Source organism: Amphimedon queenslandica, unplaced genomic scaffold (genome assembly GCF_000090795.2).
Source record: "Amphimedon queenslandica unplaced genomic scaffold, v1.1 AMPQUscaffold_12936, whole genome shotgun sequence".
NCBI classification, from domain to species: Eukaryota; Metazoa; Porifera; class Demospongiae; order Haplosclerida; family Niphatidae; genus Amphimedon; species Amphimedon queenslandica.
The window spans coordinates 39910-49219 of NW_003546828.1; the positions used below are offsets into that span (position 1 = coordinate 39910).

General features: G+C 34.8%; 1 protein-coding gene across 1 annotated transcript; it reads right to left on the reverse strand.

Annotated features, from left to right (window-relative positions):
- Positions 1–5577: 5577 nt before the first annotated feature.
- LOC100632051 (splicing regulatory glutamine/lysine-rich protein 1-like) lies at positions 5578–9303 on the reverse strand. The gene is made up of 13 exons (XM_020002320.1): positions 9240–9303; positions 9067–9200; positions 8823–8974; positions 7777–8013; positions 7632–7720; positions 7488–7574; positions 6861–6991; positions 6755–6809; positions 6589–6705; positions 6345–6446; positions 6214–6297; positions 6016–6155; positions 5578–5737 (listed from the first exon to the last, which is right to left on the reverse strand). The coding sequence occupies exons 1-13, from the start codon at positions 9272–9274 to the stop codon at positions 5616–5618; spliced, it is 1485 nt and encodes a 494-aa protein (XP_019857879.1). The 5' UTR covers positions 9275–9303; the 3' UTR covers positions 5578–5615.
- Between the last annotated feature and the right edge of the window lie 7 nt (positions 9304–9310).

Consider the following 9310-nt stretch of genomic DNA (forward strand, 5'->3'; position numbering starts at 1 on the left):
TATTGCTCACTTTATTATGATAGCAATGAGACAAGACTAGCATAGCTAATAGTTTTAGCCAGTGTAAATATAATGATGACATGGTAGAGACTTCCATAGTTCCATTTGGGCAATTGGGCTGCCATTTTTTAAATAATAACTACTACTAACCAATCAGTTATTAGACTATTCACATTAATTATTAAAGTAATCGAGTTGAAAATGGCTAAGAAACTCTGCTGAGTCTGTTTGAATGTCTTCCCAAGGCCAGTACTACTACTAATGAAGAAAATATAAGCACTGAAGTGCACATCTTAGCTTAATTAAAGTAATAATCGTAGTATTTAATTGACCACGCCCATCATGAATATTAATTAGCTCTGAAAATTTTTTGCGGCGCGCTTCGCGCGCCGCATATTTTTCCTCCGTGCCCACCCAACTCTCAGAGCTTAGATACGCCCCTGATGTGAAGACTCATGAGGTTACCATAGAAACAAACCTAGCAGACATGCTAGAGTCAAGATACGTGATAAAAACTGATGAGTCAGCAAATAATAATAATAATTAATGCATGTATTATCATAACTACAGTACAAACATATAACTGAATTAATTAATCATTATTTCATACACAAATTGTGGCATGGTATTTGTCATTGGTGTATTAATTATTCAGAAGATACCTTCATTTTTTGTTTGAATTTTCTTCATAAATGATTTAACCTTATTAATACCAATTATACCAAATAGTGTCTTGACTGATGCAGTAGCAAGATTGGGTTTTTTTGCTGGAGTAGATAGCAGCTGTTTAATATCAGATCGATCATACCAATCAATCCCATATACTATATCCAGTACATTCATTCCTTCACCATTTCTTTTGTTAACATCAGCTCCAGCTTGTATTAGTGCCTCAACTAGTTCAATGTGTCCACATGAAGCTGCTATTATTAATGGAGTTGTACCAGTGACTAGCGGAGTATCTGGACTCATACCAACTTCATTAATCATGCTAATTAATAATCTTAAATCTCCTCCAGCAGCTGCAACTAATAGTTTTTTCTCATTATTTGGAAGAGTTGCTATTTTCTCAGACAAGTGATATATCATTGAAGAATGACCTCCATAACATGCAACAGTAAAAGCACTAATGATGTGTTCTGATGTGATGTCACATTTCTTAATTAAAATTTCAACTGCATCAAAATTATTGACTCCTGCTGCCACTGCTAATGAATGAAGCTTCTTATCATCAATAGTGTGAATATGATTAGGATGAGAATCAAGTAAAAGCTTTAATATTTTAATATAATTACCAGAACGTGCCTTGTCAAGTAACTGAGCATGTTGATCAAGAGATATGTCAGGAACTGATACAAGCATTTTTGTTATACAGTAATTTGAGAAAATTAGAGAAATGCTAAATGCACTCAAGCCATCTTTATTTTGAATGTTAATATCTGGATCTTTACACAGTAATAGTTTAACAACCTGGTGATGTCCATTGGCACTAGCAAGCATCAAAGCAGTCTCTCCATCATTATTTTGAATGTTAATATCTGGATCTTTACTCAGTAATAGTTTAACAACCTGGTGATGTCCAATGGCACTAGCAATCATCAAAGCAGTCCCTCCAACATTATTTTGAATGTTAATATCTGGATCTTTACTCAGTAATAGTTCAACAACCTGGTGATGTCCATTGCCACTAGCAAGCATCAAAGCAGTCCACCCATCATTATTTTGAATGTTAATATCTGAAACTTTACTCAATAAGAGTTTAACAACTTGGTGATGTCCAATGGCACTAGCAATCATCAAAGCAGTCCCTCCATATTTATGTTGAATATTAATATCTGGATCTTTACTCAGTAATAGTTCAACAACCTCATGATGTCCATTGGTACTGGCAATCATCAAAGCAGTCCCTCCATCATTATTTCGAATATTAATATTTGGATCTTTACTCAGTAAGAGTTCAACAACTTGAGGACGTCGAGAGTAAGCAGCAACCATCAAAGCAGTCCATCCATCATTATCTTTAATGTTAATATCTGAATCTTTACTCAGTAATAGTTCAATAACCTGGTGATGTCCATTGCTACTAGCAACCATCAAAGCAGTCCATCCATATTTATTTTGAATCTTAATATCTGGGTCTTTGTTCAGTAATAGTTCAACAACTTGGTGATATCCATATTGACTAGCAAACATCAAAGCAGTCCATCCATTATTATTTTGAATGTTAATATCTGGATCTTTACTGAGTAAGAATTCAACAACCTGGTGATGACCATAGCGACTTGCAAGCATCAAAGCAGTCCATCCATTTTTATTTTGAATGTTTATATCTGGATTTTTATTCAGTAATAGCTCAACAACCTGGTGATGTCCATATTGACTAGCAAACGTCAAAGCAGTCCATCCATCATTATTTTGAAAGTTGAAATTAGGTTTTTTTTCTATTATGGATTGAATAGTCAAAAAATCTCCTCTTCTACTAGCAATAATGAGGTCAGTGCTATCATTTTTTGGAGATAAACTAACATGAAGTTCCAACAAGAAATACACTAAACTTTGATTGTCATTTTGATGTGCTTCCTGCAATGTCTCCTCAAATGTGAATGACTTGTTTTTATCTTCCATCATGATAGGAATATCATCAATCATAACCTCAAATACACCTATCTTATATAGAAAATCTCTCTGTTCAATAACTGCTTCCATGAAGGGTTCAGTTTGTGATAAATGAGGCAAGAAATATGTACAGGTACAGCTGGAAGTATTGTAATGGGTTTCTATGAGGTTTAGAAATAAGGAAATATGTAGTAAGAAAGAGTTTTCCGTTTTATTTAATTCAGCAATTGTCCTTGAGCACCATGGCTTATTGAATCTCAAGATCAATTTTGAACAGCCAACACCATGAGGACTGTGCATTCCTCTAGTCATCATTGCTAGCTCCAGTAGGCTAGTGGTATCTTTGAACATCTTCAGGTTAGTATTGTATTCTTCTACCTGTTCCTTGATAGGTTCTGTGATAGTACATGGTATTGTGAGAAGGTTAATGTTTAAGCATGAGTAATGAGGTTGAAGCAACTGCAACAGTTGATGACCATTTTCACAAGTAGCATCTTCTTTGATGTATAATTGAAAGTGTTGTTCTGCTTCTGTTACCAAGGCTTTGCTAGTTAAAATATTAGTGGCTGCATCAAGAAAACTACTGTCTAATGCACAAAAACAATTATGCAACCATTGAAACTTTTCTTTTAAATTATTTTTAATAATATATATGAATGGCTCATAAAAATGACTACTCACTCCTCTTTCTTTAACAGCCATTTCCAGCATGTCTTCAACTGAAGTATCATTTCGTGGTATTATTCTTTCTCCTCCAATTGATTTGTATATATGCTGAGAGAGAGCAGTGCAGGCTAAACTGTTCAATCCAATGTATCCTTCATTGGTTGGTAGCTGTACAAATGGATTGGCACCATTTTGCAGTAACAATTTGAAAATTTCAATGTGTCCACCTTCACTAGCTAGCATTAATGCAGTATGACCATCAGTGTTCTGGTAACTTAGTTTTATTTTAAGTTTTATCAAAAGTAGTGCCACTCTCTCACATTCTGCATCACTGTCAATGTGATTGATGGCATCTATAAGTGAGTCTTCAAATGTGAAGTTACCATCTTCCTCTCTATTAATAATAACTTCATTGTTAATGATTATTCCAAATATACCAAGATACTGAATGAGCTGAATTTTATTTTGTACTTTGTCAATAAGAGATTGTGCTCTTGAAAAAGCCAAGAATGTAACAACGATAGACCCAACCTTAACTTTAATCAGTTTGACACGCTTTGCATCACTTTCAAAAAGGTAACGAATAAGGCTTTCAAGACTTTTAACTGTTTTATTACGCCAGCTCCCAGTCAATTTTATGATAATTTTACAATGTGCTTCTGAAGCTTCATGTGGTATAGGTACTTGCTCTATTGCATCCTTCATTTGTTGTAGTGCAGTTGATTTCTTAAACTGTTCTAATTCTTGTACATACTGGTCAAGCTCCAACTGTAACTCATCACAGAGAGGGAATTCTTTTGTAAGGTCTTCAATTAAATCAAAATTGAAAAAACTGTAATGAGTTTTAACTGAATGAAGTAGAATATCAAAACTTTCACAATTTGTTAAAGGCTCTTTTGTGAGAGGCTCTTCATAATCATCTGTTAAGTATCGAGTAAAATCTTTAATTTTATACTGCTTGCATTCATCATAGTAAGTTCTGATGTGCTTCATCACTGAAAGGAATTTTCTGTGAAGATCTTGCACTTTTTGAGGCACTTCAGAGCTAAGCAAAATTTCTGAAGGGATAAATAAATCAGTATTAGTTTCAATGTCAACTATAAGAGACCATTTCAGACTATGTTTATCAAAAACTTCACATTCCCAATCTTCAGCTAGTGCAATGGCTGCATCTTTAGCTGGACCACCTGCTTTAGCAAGGCAATGTACAAAATTACGACATTTGTTCTCTAATTTGGTCATATCTTCTTTGTAAAGAGATAATGATGCTACAAATTCATTTTCAATTTTATCAAAAGAAGGTGAGCTTTTAACATCCCTGCTAATAAGACCCTTAGAAAAAAATTCCACAGTAACAGATTCTAAGCAATGCTTAGTAGCATCAAATAAACAGGAATAATGGGCTCTCAACGTAGTCTGAACTGTTTTAGTGGCATTTATTTGTACTCCTGTTTAAGAAATAAAAGATATACAAGATTTAGATAACTTCTAACCTTTCTTGTTACTGTCTGTCAAAATTTGCTGAGCCAAAATGTGTTCATTTGCATTTAAAAGTGACATCATGATTGTTGACCATGTTATATCAGGATTATTATCAAGACAGTGTTGAGCTACAGCATTCATGGTGTCCTCTATTGATCCTCTCTCTTTGATTTCAGTAATGATATCTTGTGTCATGTTAGGAAGACAACAGGCAAACTGTTCCCAAGTGCCAGCAGTAAACTTTGAGCTACTCAATAACTCAATCAATTCATCTTTTGTTGGCTTATCTGCATGTGATGTATAATAAACACTAGACTAGTTCCTATAGATTAGCTTTACCTGTAAGAGTGGGTCCAGGATTAAGTTCCACATCTCCTGATATGAAGAGGAGGATGAGAAGACAAAAAATAGACAAAGCAAGTCTAGGGGTCTTCACTTGTGCAGTATTGCTACCACTACCAGCAGCTCCATTAGTTCCACAGTAAATGTTACCAGCACTACTGCTAGTACAAGCACTGTGGTAGGAACAATTCCAGAGTCCTATTTTAGCTCTCCACTGACAAAGATCAATCATGGCCGTAAAACAGTAAAAAGGACAGCTTTTCAGAAAAAGTAGGAGTAGACTATATATAACACTTGACTGTTATGACAACTGGTCAGAGATACAAGGATAGATGGATGACTGGTATGAGCAGCTTTTATAGCAAGTGGTGAGATAGTGATCTATCTACTCTACTAATGATACCATTTTTGGTCAAAATAAAGGTGTAGATACTTGAAAAACATGTTTTCAATAATTTTATCAATTAGTACACTATTTTCTGATTTATTGGTAATAAGGAGATTATGTTCTATTCTGATGCTGAAGGACTTGATTGTCTCTCCTCCTCAGAAGGAGCACTTCCATCAGAGAACTCTTCCTCTTCCTCCATCTCCTCCTCCTCCTCTCCTTCACCTTTATCAGAACCACCTCCTAAAAAATAAAATAAAATAATAATAAATATAATAGTCATCTAGTAGTAGGAAGATAATAAATGTACTGGCATTCAAAATTCATTCGTTTTTGTGAACAATAAATGTGAAAGTCAAAGTGGCATTTCCATTTTCAAACCATTTGATTCAAACATTCATTTATTTTAAATAGCAGAATTTATACATTTGTTCCATGATTGTCTAATGCAGATCTAAATGTAAATTCTTAGTAGTAATAATCAAAATTAATGTTTATTATTATTAATTAATTCCATTTACTTTTACGTGGAGGAGGAGAGACTGAGGGAGAGACAGAGGGAGACCTTCTCTTGTGCTTCTTGTCTTTTTTAGATTTCTTACTACTCCTCCTCCTCTCTGGACTAGGACTGTAGGAATAATCCTTCACTCTTTCCTTACGTCTGAAATAATTAAAAAATAAATAAGTAAAAATAATAAATAATAAAGCATTTATTCTACCTTGATGATGATTTCCTTCTCGGTGAATGAGATCTTGAACGGCTTCTTGATCGCGAGTGTCTCCTCCTATCTTTATCAGGTGACCTATAAACACAATAAAAGTGGGCGGAGCCATATGTTGCTATGGTTACCGGTGACGATAGGAAGACCGGTGCGAGTGGTAGGAGTGACGAGGAGGTGTCCTGGAACGAGATCGATGACCTCTTTTGTAACCACTCCCACCTCTGTAATCTCTATAATAAACAAAAAATTAATAGCTACTTAATAACTACTAGCAATAATAACTACTAAATAACCAATATTAATAACTACTTAATAATTGGCATTAATAACTTCTTAATAACTAACAATAATAACTACTTAATACATTCTTACCTCCAGTTCCTACTGTATCGTCTAGGTGATCTTGAGTAGCTCCGCCTCTTCCTCCTCTCATAAGGTGATGGTGAACGGTGTCTCCTTCTCTCATGTCTTCTCTCTCGCGATCTTGACCTAATAAAGACAATAACCACACCCTTTAATTTAAAAAGGTGGGGCTTACCTTGAGTGAGACTTTGAACAAGATCGTTTTTCTTTTTCTTCGTTTTTATTGGCACCTGCAACAGGAATATTTAACCCTTCCCTCACTCCCTCCCCCCCCCTCTCACCTGGTTCAATGACGTTAGTAATGGAGTGGCTGGCTTGTCTCACTTTCCTCATGGCCTCATCAACTTCTCTTTGAGCTACATCAGGTGCTTTACCTTGCGGCTTAACTATTGCATTTTTACTGTGATTAACCCTGAAGGAGAGAAAGAAAGAGAGATGACAAACAAAAACAACAAATGATTAGTAAATGAGAATGGAAGAGTATGTGTGTTAGTGTATGTATAAACTGAGCTGTCCCAACAGAACTATATTATTCTTTAAAAGTTAATACAAAATACATGTACATATTCATATCAGGTCTCCCTCCACTTACTGTGTTGCTTATTATCAGTTAATGTAAGACCAGTACTTTATAGTTAAGTGTGTATGTGTGTGTAATGAAATATGTGTATATACATGTATACGTGTGTGTGTGAAAAATAGTGAGAAAGATACTGAAGAATGGTGGTAAAGAAAGAAGTAAAGAAAGACATAGAGAGAAAAAGAGAAGGGAGAGAGAGAGAGAGAGGAGGGTGTGGGGTTATTTCTTAGGTAATGAGGGCCAGCAGTCTCACTGCAGTTAATATAAAGAAAACACAAATCACGTGAGAATCATGTGACCAGTAGAAGAGATCATGTGATCCACTCACTTTATCGGCCGGTCACCAAACATTGCACCATTGTACTGCAAAGCAACTTGTACTGACTCAGGATTAGCAAACTCTACAAAAGCAAAACTGAGAGAGAGAGAAGGTACAAGTATATAATTAAATAGATAATTTAATAATTCTAACCGTGTTGGTTGCATTTCATCTCCTGCCATCCTAACATATTTTATTTCACCACAAGTTAGAAAGAAATTCATAACCTGATCTGCATGCAACTGAAATAAAAGGAAAAAAAATTAATATATAAATTAAATCCCTTTTTCTCCCTTACTGTGCTTGATAGATTCCCCACGTATATGGTTCTACGAATCTCATCAATCTTTGAAGGATCAACATTACCAGTGATAGGAGGCATTGATGGTAGGACTGGAGCAGCTGCTGATTGACCAGTTGACCCACCAGTTGGTGAATCAGCTGCTGAGAATGGATCTTGTGATTGAATGTTAGCTGTAATGGAAGAAGCCACTGCCTGGGCTTGTTGGAATGCTGAAGCAAGAGGATTAGGTAACTATAAATAAATAAATAAAAATAAATAAATAAATAAAATACATAAATTAATATAAGTCTCATTGCTTGTTACTGTACATGCACAAATCAAATCATTGAGTGATGGGCATTAATTGGAGTATGAGCAAGACTTAAAGTTTGAATGTTCTTTAGATGCTCATAACTTGAAAAATATTTATTGGAATGAGCTCAAACTTGCTACACAGCATAAGGACATCAATATGTATCAGAAAATGTAATAAAAATTTGGGGTGATTTCGGAGCCATTTTTTGGAAAAAACCATGGGCTATAGCCTTGGGTATTTTTTAGAATTTTGACGTTTTCTTAAAATGGCCATAACTCGAAAAAATTTTGTCGGAATGAGCTCAAACTTGCTACACAGCATAAGGACATCAATATGTATCAGAAAATGTAATAAAAATTTGGGGTGATTTCGGAGCCATTTTTGGAAAAAACCATGGGCTATAGCCTTGGGTATTTTTCAGAATTTTGACGTTTTCTTAAAATTGCTGTAACTCAAAAAATATTTTTTAGAATGAGCTCAAACTTTCTACACAGCTTAAGGACATCAATATGTATCAGAAAATGTAATAAAAACAGAAAATCTACTCCTTCTAACTTTTGGTAAAATTTGGCCTTGGGCTATATGTGCTACAGTACAGGTGCTTAAACGAAACTTTGAGCAACTTTAAAAATTCGTATAAAATCTAATTTTAATCGGAATCAGCTCAAACTTTCTACACAACATAAGAACATGTATACGTATCAAAGGAGAATCATAAATCATTATTAATGAATTCAATAAATACCATTTGTGGTGTCCCCAGTAGACTGGTCTGTGGAGTGGGTAACAGAGGACCAGAATTAACTCCACTACCTATTAGCAGTGACTTATCAATGAATGCTACTGCTACAGCTGGTGCTGCTAACGACATAGCAACCGGCTTTTCTGGAATAATTTCTAAGCAAAAAATAAAAATTATATTAATTAATTAATGCCACACCCACTTAAAATTATTTAATGTTAACGCCCACACAATTAAAATTAATTACCGAATCTAGATTGAGCTACGACCAGTGCTCTATCAATGAATACAGTATTGCTGAGATGAAGGGCTGTCTCTACGCTCTCTCTCTCTTTATATGTCACGAAACAAACTTTAGAAGGAATCTCTGGCTTATTCTCACTAATAAAAAAAATTATACAATATAATTATTGAACTCACTCTTCTGGGAGTGAAAAAAAATCAATAAATACCATTTGTGGTGTTCCCAGTAGACTGGTCTGTGAAGTGGT

What these genes read in the sequence shown, in the direction of transcription:
- LOC100632051 (XM_020002320.1), bottom strand. Translation starts at nt 9,274, where the DNA reads ATGGTATTTATTGATTTTTTTTCACTCCCAGAAGA. An exon ending in TGTTCAAAGTCTCACTCAAG is followed by an intron (nt 6,706 to 6,754) that starts GTAAGCCCCACC and finishes TGTCTTTATTAG; the next exon opens with GTCAAGATCGCGAGAGAGAA. An exon ending in CTCTCCTCCTCCACGTAAAA is followed by an intron (nt 5,738 to 6,015) that starts GTAAATGGAATT and finishes TTTATTTTTTAG; the next exon opens with GAGGTGGTTCTGATAAAGGT.